This window comes from Protopterus annectens, chromosome 1.part0 (genome assembly GCF_019279795.1).
Source record: "Protopterus annectens isolate FY-2018-M chromosome 1.part0, PAN1.0, whole genome shotgun sequence".
NCBI classification, from domain to species: Eukaryota; Metazoa; Chordata; order Ceratodontiformes; family Protopteridae; genus Protopterus; species Protopterus annectens.
Window position 1 is genome coordinate 376,937,966 of NC_056725.1, and position 21,292 is coordinate 376,959,257.

Below are 21,292 nucleotides of genomic sequence, written 5' to 3' on the forward strand. Positions count from 1 at the left end.
GTCAAGATTTCTCTTGAACAGAGCCAGCGAGGTGCTCTGCCTCACATGGACCGGGATTTTATTCCACAGCATAGGGAGTCTCTGAGTGATAAATATATCCCTCCAGCACGTCCTATTTATATCCGTGCTAAGGTTTAAGTCGCTTGCTCTAGTGGTTTTGGTGGATTTGGATTTTTTGAGGTGGAGCATGTCCATTAATTCCGGGTTGGACATGGCCTTGTATGTCAGGCACATGTCACCTCTGAGCAGACGGTATGCGACTGAATAGAGCTGGAGCTTCTTCAATCTGGCAGCATATGACAGATTTTGGAGTCCCTTTATCCTTTTGGTGAGGAACTTTTGGGGTCTCTCCAATTGCTGCAGATGTCGGGTGAGATACATCCTGAATGGGGCATTGTACTCTATCACTGGTCTGATAAGTGAAGAGTACAGGGGAACAATGACCTCACTAGATCTGGATGTGAATCCCTTCATGATCAGGTGGGCAATGTAGAAGGTCTTTCTAACCACTTTAGCAACGTGAGTGTCAAAAGAAAGGCCACTGTCAACCTGGGTCCCCAGATCCCTGATAACCTCTTCTGTGCTTAGTGGATTGCCACCTATATGGTAGCTTGGGGTTACCTTGTTTATCCCGAAGGGTATGACTATACATTTTTTGGCGTTTAACTTCAGGCCATGGCTCTGGCACCAGCTATCTGTTTCCGTGAGTCCCTTCTGAAGGATATCGTTTACCACAAGACAAACAATTATTAACTTTCTCAATTTGTTCTGACATCAGCTGAGGCAAGAAACAATGTTCCCCAATGGGGTACTTAGCTTTTAGATGACTTCGGTAACTGAAAACACAGGAGCTGACCGACCGGCACTTGCGAACTGCTTTTGCTTCGGGCACCGCGCGGCAAGAAAGACTGAAGATGGCGTCGGCTGATGCCTTTACACTCCAGCCGCTCTGACGTCGGGGAGGAGGCGACATTGGCCGACGCCGGACCCAGACTTTGGAATCTGGCCGACCGAAGGGCTGCCTGAGGCAGGACAACCCATATGTCAGGACGGCAGTTGCATTCTTGAAGGACATCAGAGATATTTCCTGCAGGATTCCCTAACTGGGATGTATAGGTAGGCCTCTTTTAGGTCTAGGGTGGCTAACCAAGCATCCTTGGAGAGCATAGTTGGAAGTTGATGGAGGGTGAGCATTTTGAATTTTGGTATCACCATGAAAGTGTTTAGAATGGTAGATCGCGAATGGGGTTGCCAGTTGCCCTCTTTTCTGGGTACCAGAAAGAGGCTGGTGTAGAAACCTTGGCCTACCTGTTCTGCAGGAACATGCTCTATTGCCCTCGAGAGCAGGGAAAGGACTTGCTTTTTGGCCTCTGCCCACTGGTTTGGGGGAAGATCTAAGAACCCTTTTGGGGTTGGTAGAGTGCGGAAATAAAATTTGTATCCTTGGGACACTATGTGAGGACGTTGGTAATGGTGGCCCAGGTGCTTGCACAGAAGGAGCGTTTCCTCCTAGGGGCAAGAGCAGGTGGGCAGAGGGAGGGGATTGTAAACGTTAAAGTCACTGAGTTCTTACCATGAGGGGGTGGCTTAGCACTCCCTGGTTTTGAAGAGGAGGAACTCCATTGCTCAGATCTCTGCATTCCCTGGGGCTGCTGTCTGGGGGGTCTGCTACCCCGGGGTCTGGGCTGAGCTGATCTAGAGGGTGCAGGAAAGGACCAGTGCTTGGAGGGGCAATGCCTACTGAACCTCGGTGGCTGGACCTGCAAGAAGTCTTTAACTGTCTGCATAGATTTAGCTTTTTCTTTTTTAAGACCTTCTCTGCCTTGGCGCCAAATAAGTTGTATTTGTGCAGTGTCCAATAATCTGGATCTGGCAAGGGCTGTTCCTTTAGCCAAGCATGCCTTCTAAGGACAGAATCAGTGACTGCTGCCCTGCAAGATGCTACTAGGGCGTCAAAACCACACTGTAAGGTGTGCTTCGTTACTTGACTTGCAAAATGCATTAACTCTTGTATCTCTATTTTCTGCACAAGTAGGAAGGGAAGATATTTTTGTTTGAGGAGTTCCGTGGTATGTTGCTGATATTTCAGCATATGGAACTGACAATTTAGTCCTCTAATAGCAAGAGTAGTAGAGGTGTATACTTTTTTACCCCATCTATCTAATGCTTAGGAATCCCTGTCTGAGGGGGTGGGATTCTTAGCAGAAGTTGCTTTAATTCCTTTAAGTCCTTGAGAGATAACCTTGGGGTCAGCAGTAGGATTTTTGAATAGAAATGTGAGAGAGTCAGGGACTCTATAGTACCTGTCTGGTTTCCTGGGAGCAGGAGGGAGGGTGTCAGGAGTCAAACTGGATTCCATAAAAACATTATCCACAACATCCAGGACAGAAGGAATGGCCAGAGGTCTGTGCTGTGGAAGATCTAGGAATTCCCTGAGTCTCTTTTGACTGAGGGTAGTCCTTACATTGCCACTGAAAATGTTCCCTTAAGGTATGTAGGGCTTCCCCAAAGGAGATGTCCTTGGGTGGAAAGGCTGAAGGAATGGATTCCTCTGCATCAGAATCCTCATAAGCTGAGAGGGGTTGCATAGCTTCATAATCAACTGCATCAGAGTCATTGGATTCCTGTTCAGATAAAACTACTGGGGACAAATCTTTTTCTTTTGGAAGAGGTAGCCTGGCTTCCCCTGATCAGCATTATAAGGTCTTCTGCCATTTTAAGCATCTGAGACTGAAGCAAGGAAGCAGGTGCCTGAGACTGGGTCATCAGTTTCTTGGGTGTGGTTCATACCTTGGGCCTTAGAAACTCAGTCGTTTTTGAAAGAACGGTAGACGCAAAAGAAGCCGTCGGTCTGTGTTGAGACTCGGTAGTGCGATGTACTTCCTCAGAAGCCGGTGCCTGCTCAGCGGCTCCGGACCCATCCAAGGTAGAGACATCCGCTGGATCCTTAGTCAAGGAGTCTCACGGCATACCGGACTCCGAAAGGGTCTCGGTAGCAGCCTGTGAATCCACAGAAGCAGGCATCAGGGGCTGCGAAAGCACCTCACTGAGGACCAGAAAACTGATGACTAGCTTAACAGAAGTGTCATTGGCAGTTTTGGACCTGTGTGGTATGTCTTTATCTTTATGTTTTTTCTAAAGATCTGCTGTCGGATGGCTTACTGAAGCCATATCGGAATTCAAGGACTGACACCGAAAATATCTAGCTACAATAAGGGCCTGACGACGTATCGTTCTGGCGTTGAACAGAGCACAAAAGTGACAGTGGGGGACGTTGTGGTCTGGGTCTAAGCAAGTGACGTAGTAGGAATGAAACTCTTGGTGTGGTATTTGTTTTCCACAAGCGAGATAATTAACTTTTTCTGACATCGGTTAGAGTAAGAAAAAAGGATCCCCAATGGGGTACTTAGCTTTAGAAGACTTCAACTTCAATTTCGGAATTGAAAAACTCAGGTGGCCGACCGGCACTCGTGTGAACTGCTTCTGCTTCGAGCTCCTCGGCAAAAAGACTGATGCAATGGTGGCTGCCTGAAATTATAACACTGACGACCTGACGTCAGTCTTGGAGTGACGGCAACCGATTTACAAATACTAAGCCTCTGATATTCGGGCTGACTGAGGGCTACCCTGGCAGGGATAACCCAAATGTGATGACTGCAACAGTGAAACACGAAGAACATCTGAAATGACAAGACGATAATCAAAAGGAGATGGTTGCTAAAAAAGGATCTGCTGGGAAGGCATGGATGCAGAAAATACAAGAAAGAAAGGAAAATAAAAAAGCAATGCATACTTGAAGCATGGAACTGATGACCACTTTGCTGCAATATCTTTCCAAACATTTCTTGTATAGAAGAAAATCACTTTTTTGGGTATACTACAGGATAAAATGTTGAAAAAATTCAGAAATGCTGCAAGTGAGTCAGCTTGTAAAAACAATCACATTTTCAGAAATCCCTATTAATCCACTATACAGCAGGACATTTCTAAACACTCACACCATCCGTACCCTCTCAGTATGCGAAACAGCCTTTCTTCTTTCATGCCATCTTTAACACCTCTAAGTTTCCATTTCTTCCTTACATATAAACTGTACATATGTTAAGCTTGCCTACTTAATTTTATGTATACCGGTTTATCTGTATGTATCATTTATTTATTTATTTTACATTTGTTAACCGGAAAAGTCTGACTGGACACAGGTGCATTGGTATTAACAAGCAAAATAAGTGAATACTCAGTTCAAACATAGTAAACAGTACACGATTATATAGCTTTTTGAAGGAAGTTACACAGAACATAATAGCATGCAATACATTGAAACAGCAATATTCTTTCATAAACGTCTTTTTCATGGCACTATTCAAGAGATCCCATCTAGCAGAGGAAACCCTCATATTAGCACTTACATTAGAATACATACTGATGCATTCATTGTGGTATTATAGAAATCAAACCTAAAAGAGGAATCATTCATATCAGCACTTTCTTTAGGATACATACTATGATGCACTCTTTGGGGTACTATAAAAATCAAAACCTAACAGAGAATCACTCATAACAGTACTATCAATATGATAAGTAGTAGGATGCATTCATAATGTGCGGGTGTGAGGTTATAGATGGAGAACAGTTTGTTAAGTAAGTGGTTAACCTGGGGAACACAGGAGCATAACCAGTTATTCATAAATTGTGATTTGAGGAGTTTTTTTAAATTGTTTAGTGGAGCTAATGGAGGTTAGGTGGGTAGGCAGGGAATTCCAGGCTTTAGAAATAGAGTAGCTGAAGCGAGATTTCCCAGCATTGTTATGTATGATGACATCTAGGTGGTTTTGGGTACTAGATCTTAAGGCTCTAGCTGTGGAATAAGGCAGTTTTATATTCTGGAGTGCATGGGTTTTATCAGCGTGGTAGTACAGTTTGTGAGCCAGTGATAATTGACTGAGTTGAAGTAATTGAGGCAGCTCCAACCAGTTTAGTTGTTTCAGAGAAGTACAGTGATGGGTCCGATATGACGTCTTCTTCTTCTTTTGGCTGCTTAGGGGTCGCCACAGCAGATCAACTGTTTCCATTTCTTCCTGTCCTCTGCATCGTGCTCTGTCACACCAACCGCCTGCATGTCCTCTCTCACCACATCCATAAACCTTATCTTAGGCCTTCCTCTTTTCCTGTTACCTGGCAGCTTCATCCTTAGCATCTTTTTTCCAATATACTCTGCATCCCTCCTCAGCACATGTCCAAACCAATGTAATCTTGCCTCTCTGGCTCTGTCTCCAAACCTTCCAACCTGGACTGACCCTCTAATATACTTATTCCTAATCCTGTCCCATCCTCGTCACACCCAGTGCAAATCTTAACAGAGGTCTTGGTAGCAAACCTAGCAATCTTACTGTAACAAGAATCAAGTTTGTTAAGGTCAGCTTTTCGAAGCTTGGTTAGTACTGGGGATGCATAGAGGAGGGTAGACAACAGATGTGTGTCCTAGCTATAGCAGGTATGGTGTGTTTACTGACAAACTGTTTGTTCTGATAGAACAGTCCTAGTTTTTTATGGACCCTCTTGATAGCAAGGGCAATATGAATGTTGAAATTTAGGTTATCTATCTCGACACCTAGCAGCTTAGTGTGGGTGGGTGGTGGGGTGATCAAGGTTTTGTTATTGGACATGATGCTAAAGTTGTCAGTTGGGGGAGAGGATCTACATGGGCTGAAGAGAAGTCATTTTGTTTTCTTTGGGTTGAGAATAATCTGGGAGTTAGTTAACCAGTTCTCGGCTAGTATAAAAACTGTTTTGGGTTAGGGAGTGTAGGTCATCTAATGTGTGGGCTGCACATATGAGGGTGGTGTCATCAGCATATTGTATTACAGAGGCATTGGGTATGGAGGATGAAATTTGATTGGCAAATAGAGAGAACAGTAACGGACCCATGATGAATCTTTGACAGACTCCCATGGATACTGGTAACAGACAGGACAGCTGGTTCTGCCATGTTACTGCTTGCTGCCATTGTGATAGGTAGCTTTTAAACCATAACATCAATGGGGGGGGGCTGATGTTTAGGGTAGAAAGTGTACTTGGAAGTCTATTGCGGTTGACCATATTGAAAGCTTTAGACAGAACTAAAAATATGTCAGAAACTAGTTGTTCCTTATTTCTGTGGTGGTTTACTGTGTTGGAAAAGGATGTTAGCGCTGTGGAAGGGTCTAAAGCTATGCGGATATGTAGATAGGAGATTATTTTTTAGAAGGTAGTTCATTAGTTGAGTGTGAACAACTCTTTCTAATTATATATATATATATATATATATATATATATATATATATATATATATATATAGGGTCTACTTCATTAGACCAAAACATCACATAACCAAAATCCGAAACGCTGAGCCCAAAAGACCGACACCACATAACGCCGAAATGCCACATTACCAACATGGCATTTCACCAAGTTCCCCACATGCAGCAGTTTGAACAACGGAGTCCAGGAAGTCCTGCCTGTAAGTTCAAACAGTGAGATCGTGATACAGTGAGGATCTCAAAATATGCCCTCTCCTCACTGTAGTGCGATCTCGGAGTTGGTGTATACAAGTAGGGAGGGACAAGAGCAGAGTAGGATGTATGGCATTTTTCTGTTTGTTTTTTGTAGGTTTTGTTTGTAGTGTAGGGTTGATGGGATATTCGAGTTAGCTGGGTAATGGTGTTTTAGGATGTTGCGGTGTAGTGGGATGCGTTTGTTTTGCAGGTACGTTAAGTTTTATGTTTTAGTTTTGACAGTTCAATGCATAAGTTTAGTTTTTAGTGTTTTGAGTTGGATAGGAGTGTACTGTTTAGTAGAGTTTTGAGGGATTGTTGTTGAGGTTATTTAGGTTTGGGAACGTTGTGTACTAGTGTGTGAGTATGCTTGGTGTGGCTTACATTTATGTTTTTGTCGGTGTTTTGGGAGTTGATATTATGGTAGTCGGTAATGTGGCATTTCGGTATTGTGTGGTTTCGGTGTTTTGATCTTGGCGTTTTGGTTGTCGTTTATGTGGTGTTTCGGTCTAGTGAAGTAGACCCATTTTATATATATAGATATATACATATACATATATATATATATATATATATATATATATATATATATATATATATACACACACACACACACACACATTTATTTATTTTACATTTGTTGATCGGGATAGTCCGACTGGATACATGCCCATTTTCAGCGGAGGCCCGGGGAGAAAAGCTCCAAACTTCTTACAGCATACATACTACAAAACACTATTTAACAGATACATATAAAGCAGGATTTTTATAATTTCCAAATGGAATAACATTCATTAAAAGGATCATAACATAACACAATCACACCAGTTAATACAAAGTAATTAGGTTATAAACCAAATAACTAGGATATAGTCACTAGAGAGAGGAAGTCCTGATTAGGCACATAGTTGAGGGAGTAAAAGTTAATCAAGGGTAAAGCAAGGACATATCCCAATGTTTTAAAGTATAGTATAAGATTTTTCTTGAATTAGGATAAAGAGGGTTCTGATGTTAGGTCAGCAGGGAGTAAGTTCCATGTTTTGCCTACAGAGTTGGCAAACAGGGAATCCCCAGCTGCGTTGTCAGTTTTAAGCATGTGAACTAACATTTTGTTAGAGGATCGGAGCATTTTGAAGTTCTGGTTGGGGGTGATGAGGCTTTTAAGAACAGGCGTGTATTCAGACTGGTAGAAAATCTTATAGGCAATAGCTAGTTGGTTGACCTTTAGTAGATTAGGCAGTTCAAGACACCCTAGAAGATTAAGGTTAATACAGTGGTGGGACCTATAGGCTGAACCAGTGGCAAATCTAGCAATGTGATTATAGCAGCTAGTAAGTTTGTTCAAGTCAGTTTTCTTCAAGTTTGAGAGTAAGGGGGAGACATACAGGAGGGTAGAGAGTAGGTGTGTGCAGACAATAACAGTCCTAGCTAGGGGAATTAGGAAGGGTTTAATCTTGTATCGAGAGCCAAGTTTTTTATTAACTGTTTTAATCGCATGGTTAATATGCAAGTCAAGCTTAAGGCTGTTGTCAACTATTATACCTAGGAGCTTGGTCGTGGGGTCTGGTGAAATAATGGTGCCGTTATTAGATTTTACGGTGAAGGTCGGTACAGCGGACCTTTGAGATGGAGAGAAAAGCAAAAGCTTAGTTTTGTTGGGATTTAACACGAGATGGCGATTAAGAAGCCAATTTTCAACTGTGTTAAAAGTTTTTTGGGATAAAGACTGCAGTTCTGTTGGGGATGTGGCCGAGCATATTAGAGTTGAGTCATCCACGTACTGAATGCAGGTAGCCCTCTGTGATGACTTTATGCAGGTCATTTATAAATATGGAAAACAGGAGGGGACCTAAGATGGAGCCCTGACTTTATGCAGGTCATTTATAAATATGGAAAACAGGAGGGGACCTAAGATGGAGCCCTGAGGGACAACTAGGGTGATGGGTAGCAGAGTGGATAGGTTGTCCTTCCAAAGGACTGCCTGTTTTCTACCACTCAGGTAAGATTAGAACCATTGGATATAGCCTGGGTGTCTAGGGAAATGGTTTCCAGTGTTTGTATAAGTATTTGGTGGTTTACCATGTTGAAGGCCTTGGAAAGGTCTAAGAAAATGGCTGAGGAAAGTTTATTAATGTTTCAGTTTAGATTCATAACGTTAGTGAAGGAGAGAAGTGTAGTTGTGCTGCTATGGTATGGTCTAAACCTATGTTGGGAGTTTGTCAGGAGATTGTCCATGAGAAGATAGTTCAGGAGATGTCTGTGTATGCATTTCTCCATAATTTTGGCAAGTGTATACAGGATAGTTATGGGTCTATAATTAGAGTGCTCAGAGGAGCTGCCTCCTTTATGCAGTGGGATAACATGGGTTATCTTCCAGATGGAGGGTATGGAAGCTTCCGATACAGTTCTATTGATCAGGATGGATATTGGGTAAGTTACAGCATTGACTGCTTTTTGTAAATACTCTGCTGGGATGAGGTCAGCCGATGGGGTAGTTGGCTTTAATTTTTTAATTAGTTTTCTGATGAATGATGTTGAGACTGGTTGAAAGTTAAAGGTAATTTGGGCACTGGGTGTAGTAACAACTGGACTTGGGCAGCTGAGGGATAAATTGGCTAGCTAGATGCTGTATAGTTTCTGCAAATAAGTTATTGAAGGTATTGGCAACCTTGACTGGAGGTTTTTCGATAGAAGTTGAGGGGTAGGGGTGGTAGACTTACCTGGGTATAGAAGTTTATTTACACTTGCCCAACATTTTTGGGGTTTATTTTGGTGTTTATGTTGTAAGTGGCAATAATAGTGTTTTTTGTCAGTCAAAACAGATTTTTTTTTGTATCATTCCTTAGCTGCCTGTAACTAAGTTGATCTGTGGGGGGTTTTGTGGCTCACCAAGTTTCTCAGGCTTTATTTCTAAGTGAGAGTTTTTGTCTAGTTTCTACTGAAAGCCATGGAGCAGCTTGTGTTTTAGTCCTAACAGAACAAGATGGGGCATGGGTATCTGGGATAGCTAAGAATTTGTTATTAAAGTATTTTACAGCATCTTCTAATGGGATACATGCAGAGTTTGTTGGCTGTCAGCTGTTTAGTATGTATTGAATGTATACATGTTTTTGCATGTAACAGATTTTTAGTGAAGGTTTCCAATGTAACAATTCTTTTCTGTGAGGCTGGTTTCCCTGGGCCTGTGGTAAAAGAGAACAATTGTGCCCAGTCAGACCATTCCAGTTAACCCTGTCAATAAACAACTAAAAATGAATTTGGATCAATTTCACCTAAAAATGATGCAAATTTAAACAGCTATGTCAAAACACAGTACCATGGCTTGCATTTCATATTTTTTTCTTCTTTTTTTAATTTTGAAATGCAATTCAAAACCTTCCATACAAAGAGAAAAAAAGCGTATCTGCAAATGGTGGGGACAAGTCCATTTGGAAAGTACACTTATGCAAAATCTTAAATCTATATTTAGAGTCACCTTTATGCCGTATGCCATGAGCAGGGAGCAAATGTGTGACATACATCTTTGAAAACCTAAGGCTTTGGTATACTTCCCGGACACTGGGCTATCCATGGCAAAGGATAACCTTTAGTGAAGAATACTGCAATAGTGATATGGAAGGATATAATCTCTGTGAAGGGTTTTGTCCCCCCCCCACATACAAGTTCTTACTTAAAATATATATCAAATGAATAGTGGCACAACGGTGAGAAAAGTGAACAATCTCACTACAATGCACAATGGATTAAAACAATGTAAGTAAATGCTGTTACAACCAGCCATGATGAAAACATTCCAACAAAGAGATGTTCCTTGAAACCTCTCCCATTGGATTGCACTGCAATCTACAGAAATGAAATAAAACCTTCTTAGAAAGAAACGCATTGTAATATTAACTTTCTTGACAGCTCCACAATAACAAAATGACAAGCTTCATTAGAAAAAAGCATATTTTATACTAAGTTTCACAACTTCAGAACATTACATAACAGATAAGTACAAAAATAAAAGTGCGTGCTATTTACAATGAACTGAAATGTCAAAGACAGTATATCTGATTATGGCTGTAGTGTTTTCTTATTTTTCATACTACATTAGTTTTTGCTCTGGAAATTATTTCATTAACAAAACTGTTATTTTTAGCTAAGACTTCAGCTTTCAGTTGTCTTAGGTGCATTTTAATTTCTTCTTCAGTTGCTTCTGTGATGGGAAGTACCTTGAATTTGGCTAGGAAGGCTTGAATTATGTTTTCTCCATCCTACAGTAAAAAGAAAAAACAAAGTTAAGACCCAGTACTTAAGGTAAATAGTCTGAAGATAAGCACTGTTTCATGAGAAATCTTCACAAACCAATGTTCCATTTAAAAACTGTTCCTAACACAGCTAGTGTCAATGCTGTCGAAGAATGCATTAAACTACAGAACAGAGTTCCTTTCTAACAAAACAAAACAAAAAAAAATGCACTGAAAAGACAGCTTAAGCATGCTGGACCTATTGCCAGAGTCTCTGATGACCCTAGAGACCAAAAATATCTGCTGAAGTTTTTATTACTACGTTAGCTACATTATTTTTTTAAATCAACACATTTATATTTTCATACTCCTTTTAATAGTTAACACTAACTCAGTCCTTACCCAGAGATCACCACCACCACCAATTCTATTACATGTACAGGATCCAACACTTTGTACCCTGTTCAGTGTCTAAAGCATCAAGAATAACTAAACCAAAAATGCACCTTCCTCTCTTGCCATAACTCAGACATGGCTGCCATTACAGATTTGTTGGCTCAAAAAAAAAAAAAAAAAAAAAAAAAAAAAAAAGACACCCCTAATTTTCAATTTACCTTGCTTCCTACAAGTTCTTAGATGACCCTAGACAAGGCAAGACAGCAGGAGGGGAATCATTAATTCTTTCATTCTTTTTTTTTTTTTTTTTTTTTTTAAACAAACACCTTTACCCCACAGCCATTCCCTAAGCCAGTGCCTCAGTCAGACACAGACTGGATACTGGCAGTTTCCCACCATAAAAAGTAAACCTCTCTTATTGCCAGCAGTCTACTACCCACTTCCTCACTAACTAAATTCAAGTCCTTTACTTGTAACACTACTTTACCACCACCACCCCCCAGGATAAACATGTTCGTTCTAGGAAACCTTAATCTCAACTTTCCATGTTCCAAGTAAAATGACATGTCTGAATTTTCGGGTCCGATTTCAAATGACGTGTGAATTCCTTGAAAGCCCTAGCCTTGTAACAAGACATCCTAACCTTAGATTCGCTAGTGACTTAACCATTCATCTCCCAACTTTTTTTTTGTGACCACAGTCCGATTACCTTCACATTTAACACCCTGCCTTTCAAGACTCTCCCCCTAAACTAATAACTTCTAGGCCAAAATCCTGCAATAATATTGCCAAACTGAAAAGCCACTTTTCCTCCCATACTCTTCATGCAATGCAAGAGCTCAAAAACACAGCTACTGCCCTCATTCAGACCCTATTCCAACTGCAAGACAAATTCCTCCTGTTGTACAAATGATACTTAGACCCATCACAGATGAATGGATGACCACAGAACTCAAAACATTTCCTCACACAGAGATGAAGCCTAGCATAAATGTAAGTAGAAATCAACCCCTAAAGCAAAGACATTTACCTCTCTGCATAACCTGGCCAAGCAAGCCATAAACAGGCACATAATTAACCTGCGCAAAACCAAATACTTTCTTCTAAGGAAACCTAAACATTTCCTGAATAAGTTTAACTTACGGACCAAGTGAAATCTCACCACCCCAGGACATTAATTCCTACAACTTTATGACCCAGTCTTCCCTATCCCAACTTGCATGCTCTGACTTCCTAAAATAACTCAAACATTGCCAAGCCATAAAAGACTAGGCCAACACATCCTCCCTGCCATCTTCCCAATACATTTCATACAATCCCTTCTCTTCCACAGAGAGAAAATCAATCATCAAAACCATGATAAGCCCATTGCCTACCAATACTTCCTCTAGGTCAGATAACCTCAATCCCTGGTTCTCTAAAGACAACCATCCCTATTCTCCTTACCCACACCAATAACCTCCGTCTATCCAAAAATATCATGCCCCATATCAGAAACACTGCCATAATTAAACTTTTACTAAAGCAACACAAACCAGACAAGGTATTTCCCCTTTTAATCTCTCTATCCTTTCAACTGTAGGTAAAACTCTGAAGAGAATTAGCTACACTCAGCTGTCTGCAAATCTTCTACAATACCACCTTCTCCCTAAAGCAGCATGTCTTTGGGCAATGATGCAGTATCATGAGCATCTTGTGGACACACACACACACACACACACACACACACACAATATTTTACTAAACATGGACAAAGGTAACATTATGTGAGCAGTCTTCATAGACCTCACTATGACCTTTAACTTCAAGTAGAACATTCTGCTTCTCCACTAACTACATAAATTTGGCATTACTGTTGATGTTTCAACTTTGTTCAAGGACTTCCTCAGCAAACAGGTACTTCAGAGTAAAAATAGGGACTTCTATTTCTGAACATGCTCCACTATAAAACAGTTACCATCATAGCTCTTATCCTTGCCTTTCTGTTTTTTTAGATGTTTACTAACAAGCTTCCATACGACTTCCTCCCTATGTTAGCTGCAGCATCCAAGAAATACAACCTACAAACTATCACAAATTCTCTACCACAAGAACAATGTCTGACACTATCCAAAGCCAGATGGCTTCCTTGCAAATAGACAGCAGACCTTCTACTGGGAATAATCCTCCTCAACCATCTGGATCTTGACGCACACTTTCCTCTCGCTAACACACGATCCTTCAACCTCAGAAGTCATTCCACTACAACTTCCACTCTACAAGCACAAGAAAACGATCATGCATTTTCTACTTCGCACCTACATTTATGTAATCGCTCTCCCTATCAACATGAAAGAACTTCGCCTAATCCAGATGTAGACCTCAACTCAAACCAGTTCCACAACAAAGCCCAATGCAGGTGCTTTTAGATGGATCACGTCACCTAACATCTAAGCCATAATCCATTTCCCATTCCCTCTATTCTTTTACCATATCTTCATTTCAAAGTGACATTCTGTAGGCCATAGCTGTAAACGATGTAAACAACTGTTTGCACTAATCCGTGGAATTGTATTATTCTTGTCAACTTCTGTGAATTATTACTTTTTGTTTTGCTGTGATGCTATTCATTCAGCCTATGCCTGAAACTGGTCCTCTGTGATCATCGGACTATCCTGCTAGTCATTAAGGAGGAGGGGTTGGCATAATATTAGGTCAAGGTCACCTTGACAAGGCAGTACATGGGTTTATCCTTCCTCCCTCCAAATCAAAGTTTGGCACTTTTTTCTTGAAGCTTCCCCACTTTAGAAATCATTCTTTTGACATCTATCATGTCAAGCACAAACTATGGAAATCTCTGAGCCTGCCAGTTCATCCCCAACCTCTTGTGAACATAGTTCCTACAAATCACGGTAGAGCAATAGAAATAAGTCACTTATGCAGCGATCAGTCAATATTCATGTATATACTCATCTGACTGACAGGAAAAAAAGTGGAGGCTGGAAGGAGAAGTCATCCAAGAATGGGGAAATGAGACTTGGGAGTCAGCATGGTGGGTTCCCCTAACAGGTGAAATGATACTGTAAGAGTGAATCTGTTTTGTTTAAAAACAGGGACTTCTTTGATGTGCCCCAAGCAGTAAATCTACCAGTGTGGAAGGAGCTGAAGAAAATCCCAGGAATCAAGGTTGAGATGTACTACAGGAAGTATAATACTTGGTAGCATATTCAGTCCAATAATAATTGCAGAAGGTATGCAGCAACAATCAAGTAGCAGTAGGACTACTGCAAAGCATGGAAACATTCTTGATACAAACAATGAATCCTTCTCTCTAGCACAGCAGCCTTCAATTGTAACATTTTCCAGAGGGCAGTTTACCTCCTAATGACAAACTATAATGCTACTGGGAATCTACTTGGAAAGGGTATACTTAGTCATTTTCAGCTGTTCTATTCTCAGAGTGAAGGACATGAATAACACAACCCTAAAAAGATGAAGCGATAGCCACCAGGAAATACATTTTTCAAGTGGCACACCTCAACACTATCAAACCAGTTAAGCTGAACAGGAGGGGGGGGCATCTTGTTGATCATGAACTTCAGATCCAATAAAGAGGAAGGTTTCATCAAAGGCCGACAGAGATGCAATACTGCCATTTCACTGAGATATAAAATCATACATTGCTGCTGTTCACTATACTTTTTTCTACCAATACATTATATTATAAAATGAAGTGACCAGCAACTGAGTTAGTAGTAGTACTTGAATGAAGACAGCCTAAGTTCCACTATCAGCAACACAAAAGCTATTACCGGGGGGGTTGTAGGAAGTATGAAAGACACTGTTTAGCCAGACTGATATGTTGCATGTAATATCTTCCTGCAGTACATAGTGCTTTGAGTGAAAACAGAAGTATAAAATTGGCAGATCTGCATTGGCTGGACAGTGATGTGAAGTTTGCCCATATCGAGCACACACAGTAGAGAGAGAGAAAGAGGAAGCATATTATTAAGTGGAGTGGATTTGTAGCTGACCCTCTCCCACCGTTAGTAAAATGAAATATGGTGACATGAGCAAAAACAATAAATTACTACAGCTGCAGGAAGATGATAATTTTAGTTACTTTGGCCAGCTGTGGAGAAAAAGTACAGTTGTGTACCTACCATAAATGGAGATGTTCGAGTGTATTCACTGTTGCAGTCATTACACTTGGGTTATACTGCTGGCAGGCGACCCGCAGTCGGCCCGAGTTCCAAAGTCTTGGTCCGGCGTCGGTTGCTATCGCCTCCTCCCTGACGTCAGTGCGCCAGGGGTATAAAAGTTGCAACAGACGCCATTTTCTTCAGTTTTTCTTGCCCCAGATGTCAGGTGCCCCCAGATAGGAAGGCTGGAAAGATAAAATTATGCCAAAAAACATGCATATATCACTATAAACATTTCCTTCATCTTCAAGCGAATACACCACATAGGTAGTATAGAGATGAGAAGTACAGAAAAGTCCCAGCAATGAAAAAGGGGGATGGTGGGTGGATAACCTGGACTGCAACAGTGAATACACTTGAACATCTACATTTATGGTAGGTACACAACTGTACTATGTTCATCGTGTTTCACTGTTGCAGTCATTACACTTGGGTAGAATCCCAAAGCTGAGGTTGGGTGGCTGGGTCTAAATTGGATTCGGAGAGGCTAACAAGCCCTGCAGAACTGCAGTGGCAAAGCCTGCTCTGGATTTAGAGTACAGAGGTAAGTGGTAGTGCTTGGTGAAAGTGTGCACTGAGATCCAGGTAGCAGCTTCTAAAATGTCTTTGGTTGGTACTCCTCTGAGGAAAGCTGCTGAAGTGGCTGCTGATCTGGTAGAATGATGCCTAATGCCCTTAGGCACTGATTTGCCATGTTGTGCATAACAGAAGCGGATGCAGTGTCCTATCCATTTTGAGATTGTCTGCTTTGTAATAGGCTTTCCTTGTGATCCTGCAGCATATGCTACAAACAGTTGCTCAGTTTTTCTGAAAGCTTTTGTTTTGTCCAAGTAGAATCGTAGCTGTGTATATCCAAAGCGTGCAGAAGTCTCTCCCCTTTATTCTGGGGATTTGGGTAAAAAGTAGGCAAATGAATGGTTTGGTTTAAGGCCACATTGGAGACCACTTTTGGCATGAATGTTGGGTTTGTCCCAAGAGAAACTCTGTCCTGATGAAAAATGAGGAAAGGTTCCACAGCCATCAATGCCTGTAACTCTGAGACTCTTCTTGCTGAAGTTATTGCTAGGAGCAGAGCAGTTTTCCACGACAAGAATTTTAGATCAGCTGTGCTGGCTGGTTCAAAAGGAGGCAGTGTGAGTTTTTCTAAAACAAAATTGAGGTCCCAAGTAGGTACTGGTGCTCTCCTTGGGGGTCTTATATTTTTTGCCCCTCTGAGGTACTGTCGTAGTAGAGGATGTGAAAAAATAGGAGGTTCCGTATTGTAATGAGCTGAAATGGCAGAGGCATAGATTTTAATACATGAGAAAGATAAGCTTTTGTCCAGAATCTCAGTTAGGTATTGTAAAATCTGAGGTATATTAGGGACAAGTGGTTCGAGCCCTTGTGCCTGGTTCCAAGCACAGAATCTCTTCCATTTTTCTGCATAAGATTTCCTAGTGCTGGGCCTCCTGGCTTCTAAAATGACATCCATAACAGATTTAGACAGAGGTGCAGTCTGAGTGGCTACATTATCTGCCATGCTGCCAGGTTTAAGGTTCTGAGTTGACTGTGCAGAATCTGATTGTTTTGTTGTGTCAGAAGATGAGGAATTTGAGGTAGAAGCCAAGCTGGGCCTTGAGACAAACTCTTTAGGATTGGGTACCAGTGCTGGCGTGGCCAGTCTGGTGCAATCAGGATCATTTTTGGCCTTTCTTGTCTGACTTTTAGTAGCACCTTGGTGAGAAGAGGCATCGGAAGGAAGGCATAGACTGTCAGGCCTTTCCAGCTGAATGATAGAGCATCCACTTTCCATGCTTGAGAGTGATAAGTTCTTGTGCAAAATTTCTGTATTTGGTAATTGTGAGGGGAGGCAAAAAGATCTATGTCTGGGCGTCCCCATTTCCTCGTTATCATGCTGAACACTTGTGGATTTAGCTTCCATTCGTGAGGATCCATGAGATTTCTGCTTAGTTCGTCTGCCAGTGTATTTTTTGTTCCTGGCAGGAATTGTGCCTATAGATGTACTTGATAAGTCAGTGCTGTGTTCCACACAGTCATGGCTTGTCTGCATAGAGGGTAGGAGTGTGTGCCCCCTTGCTTATGTACCACATAACTGTAGTATTGTCAGTCTTTATTAATAGTTGCACTGGATGTATTAGGTCCTTGAAACTATTAATAAAGACTGACAATACTACAGTTATGTGGTACATAACTGTAGTATTGTCAGTCTTTATTAATAGTTTCAAGGACCTAATACTACAGTTATGTGGTACATAACTGTAGTATTGTCAGTCTTTATTAATAGTTGCACTGGATGTATTAGGTCCTTGAAAGCTGTCAGGGCATTCTTTACAGCTAGCATCACTTTTTGATTGATGTGAAGATGCATTTGTTCCTTGGGCCACGTGCCCTGAATACATTTTCCTGCCATATGTGCCCCCCCAGGCATAATCCGATGCATCCGTTGTTGTTGTCTGCCTGGCTGTGGGTAAGGTGAAAGGCTGTCCCTTGTTGTGGTGACAGGCCTGGGACCACCATCGAAACTCCTGTTGTAAGCAGGGAATTAAAGTTATGATCGTCTCCAGGCTGTGACAATGCCGAGTCCAAACACTTTTTAGATACCATTGTAGTTTCCTCATATGCAATTTGCATATGGAATTAGTAGAATGCAGGATGCCATGAAGCCCAGGGCCTGCAGAATTTTTCTTGCAGGGAGCTGGGTTTTTGTTGCCATTATTTGAAAGTAATGATTCAGTTGCCTTTGCTTGTCTTGCATGAGATAAGCCATCTGGGCAGTTGTATTTAAGCTTGCACCCAGGAATATTATCTCTTGAGAGGGTACTAGTTTTGATTTCTTTTCGTTTACTGTGCACCCTAGGCAAATTAGCAATCTTTTTACAAACTCCAGATGCTTTAGAAGAATGTCCTTGCTCTCTGCTTGAATAAGGCAGTTGTCCAAGTAAGGATATATTTGAATTCCTTTTTGTCTGCAAAATGCAATTACTGGTGCCAGGCATTTTGTGAAGACCCTGGGCGCAGTAGATAAGCCAAAGGGCAGTGCAGAGAATTGGTAATACCTTGAGCCTGCTATGAATCTGAGGTATCTTTTGCAAGATTGTCTGATTGGGACATGCAGGTATGCCTCCTTGAGGTCCAAAGTAACTAGCCAAGCCTTCTTGACCAGCATGGGCAGAAGTTGCTGTAGTGTTAACATTTTGAATTTTGGAACATCCAGGTAAGTATTTAGGATTGACAGGTCCAGTATTGGTCTCCAGGCTTTGTCCTTTCTGGGTACTAAGAAAAGTCTTGAGTAAAATCCTTGTCCCTGTTCTTGCTGTGGAACTTTTTGAATAGCTCCCATGTCCAATCTGTTTTTGTGCCTCTGCCCATTGGTTTTGTGGCAGGTCTGGCATACCTTTTGGTTTTGGAAGCGTGTGGAAGTGGAACCTGTATCCCTGAGAAACAATATTCAGCACCCATTGGTCCTGGGTGATCATGTGCCAATTATTTGAGAATAGTGCTAGTTTTCCCCCTAGGGGTGCTGTCAAAAGGTAAGTGCTTGGCATTTGCAGAGGGAAGTCATTGGGACTGTTTCCTATAAGGTTGTGATTTGTTTTCCCCTCCTTTGGGGGCTGAAGCACCCCATTGTTTAGGTTTGTAGGAGCCTTGGGGCTGAGATCTGCCTCTTGGGCGTCTGTATCTGCCTCTTTGTGGCCTGTCTGACACTGGAAAGGACCAATTTTTTGAAGGACAGTTTCTGCTAAATCTAGGTGGTTGAACCTGTAAGAAATCTTTCACTGTCTGCATTGACTTTGCTTTATCCTCCAAATTCTTTAACACCTCTTTTGCCTTAACACCAAACAAAGTATCATGCTGTAATGGAGCATCCAATAATTTTACTTTAACATGGTCAGGTAAACTTTGTTCTTTCAACCAAGCATGCCTTCGAATAACAGAGCCTGTAACTGCGGCTCTACAAGAAGCCTCTAATGAATCAAAACCACATTGCAGAGTATGCTTTCCCACTTGTTCAACTGCATGTAATAAATCCTGCATTTCCTTAGTGTCAGGACTTTCCGTATTTGAAACCATTTTTTGTTTTAACAATGACATGAGGTACTGTTGATATTTAAGCATGTGAAACTGACAGTTTAAAGCTCTTACAGCTAAAGTAGCAGAAGTGTAAACTTTTTTCCCCCATCTGTCCAGAGCTCTGGAATCCCTATCCGAGGGGACAGGATTTTTGGCAGTGGAAGCCTTAACCCCTTTAGGACCCTGAGAAATGTTTTCTGGGTCTGTAGCGGGGTTTTTGTAAAGAAATTTATGAGAGTCAGGGACCCTGTAGTACCTGTCTGGCTTGACTGGTGCAGGGGGTAAAGAATCAAAAGACAGACTGGATTCAGAAAAAACATCATCAACAATATCAAGCACAGGGGGGATAGCCAGGGGCCTGTGCTGAGGCAATAAAAGGAAGTCTCTGAGCCTTTTCTTGGATTCTGAATAATCCTGGCTCTCCCAATGGAAATGTTCCCTCATGGCGTGCAGGGTTTCCCCAAAAGAATAATCCTCAGGCGGAGAGGCTAAAAGTATGGACTCTTCTGCATCAGAGTCCTCATAGGGAGAGAATATCCCTGATCAGAAGAGGAATCAGAGGAAATGGAAACCTGATCAGAGGAATCATAATCAGTGTCTTGCCTAGGCCTTTTGTCAGGAGGGGGATGGGAACCCCTGATTAAAGTAATTAGGTCAATTAGGTAACTAGGCCATTTTAAGCATCTGTTTCTTTGGCATGGATGACTGTTCAGGAGAATGCTGTACTTGTTTCCTTGTCTTTAATGGTGTTTTTGACTTTGCCTTGGCTGCTTTAGTGGGATTAATTGCAAGCTGTGAAGGTCTGAAAACACCCTCAGAAGCCGATGCCTGCTCAGCGGCTCCAGACCCATCTGAGGGTATAGTTTCCTTGAGTTTTCACAGGCCTCGGTGTCTCCACGTGGCTGCCGGTTACGGCCTGTGGCTCTGAGGTAGTGGGTGTGAGGGACTGCGAAAGTGCCTCACTGAGAACCGCCAAACCGGCGACTGGCCTAGAAGAGGCTTTGTCATCGGTTTTGGACCTCGGATGCCTGTCCTTTTCTATGTCTTTGCGTTTTTTATAAATTCCGGTCGTCGGTTGTTCTGACGGCATTATGTAATTAAACCTACTGCCAAAGTAATGTAAAGCAAAATCAAACCGACGTTTAATAGAGTTTATTGAATCTAGCACAAAACCGACAACTAGTAACGTTGTGGTCACGTCCTAGGCAAGGAATACAGTTAAGAGTGAAAGTCCTTATAAGGTATTTGCTTCCCACAAGAAATACAATTATTAACTTTTACTGACATTGGTCCGGAGCAAGAAAAAGTTTCCCCAACGGGGAACTTAGCTTTATTGAAGACTTCGGTTCTGAAACTCAATTTTGAAAATCTCAGGAGTCTGCCGACCGGCACTTGTGAACTGCTTTTGCTTCAGGCACCGCGCGGCAAGAAAGACTGAAGAAAATGGCGTCGGTTGCAACTTTTATACCCCTGGCGCACTGACGTCAGGGAGGAGGTGACAGCAACCGACGCCGGACCAAGACTTTGGAACTCGGGCTGACTGCGGGTCGCCTGCCAGCAGGATAACCCAAGTGTAATGACTGCAACAGTGAAACACAATGAACATCCTCAATATCAAATTCCAGGTCTGCAGTATAGGTAGACATCCTGAAAGTCTGAATAACAAACGTTACATCTTTGGAAAAAAAGAAAGGGTTACATTAATAATGCCAAGCCTTTCTATCAACCACAAAGCAATTTAAAGCTCTGAAACACAACAGTGGAAAAATATCCCTTGTAATACTAAGGCTCTAAAGTAATATGATCTTCACTGGTCTAGGGAACTAGTTGTCTAGCTGCAACAAAACATGCATTTCCTGAAAATAAGTGCATTTCGGAAGCA

At 41.8% G+C, this 21,292-nt stretch overlaps 1 protein-coding gene across 2 annotated transcripts in view; it reads right to left on the reverse strand.

Annotated features, from left to right (window-relative positions):
• Positions 1–10,467: 10,467 nt before the first annotated feature.
• MSH2 (mutS homolog 2) overlaps positions 10,468–21,292 on the reverse strand; it is a 1,108,457-nt gene continuing 1,097,632 nt past the window's right edge. For both annotated transcript variants that reach the window (XM_044060178.1, XM_044060185.1), the window contains one exon: positions 10,468–10,789. In XM_044060178.1, coding sequence (XP_043916113.1) covers positions 10,616–10,789 — 174 coding nt within the window. In that variant the 3' untranslated portion in view covers positions 10,468–10,615. The remainder of the gene's footprint in view (positions 10,790–21,292) is intronic.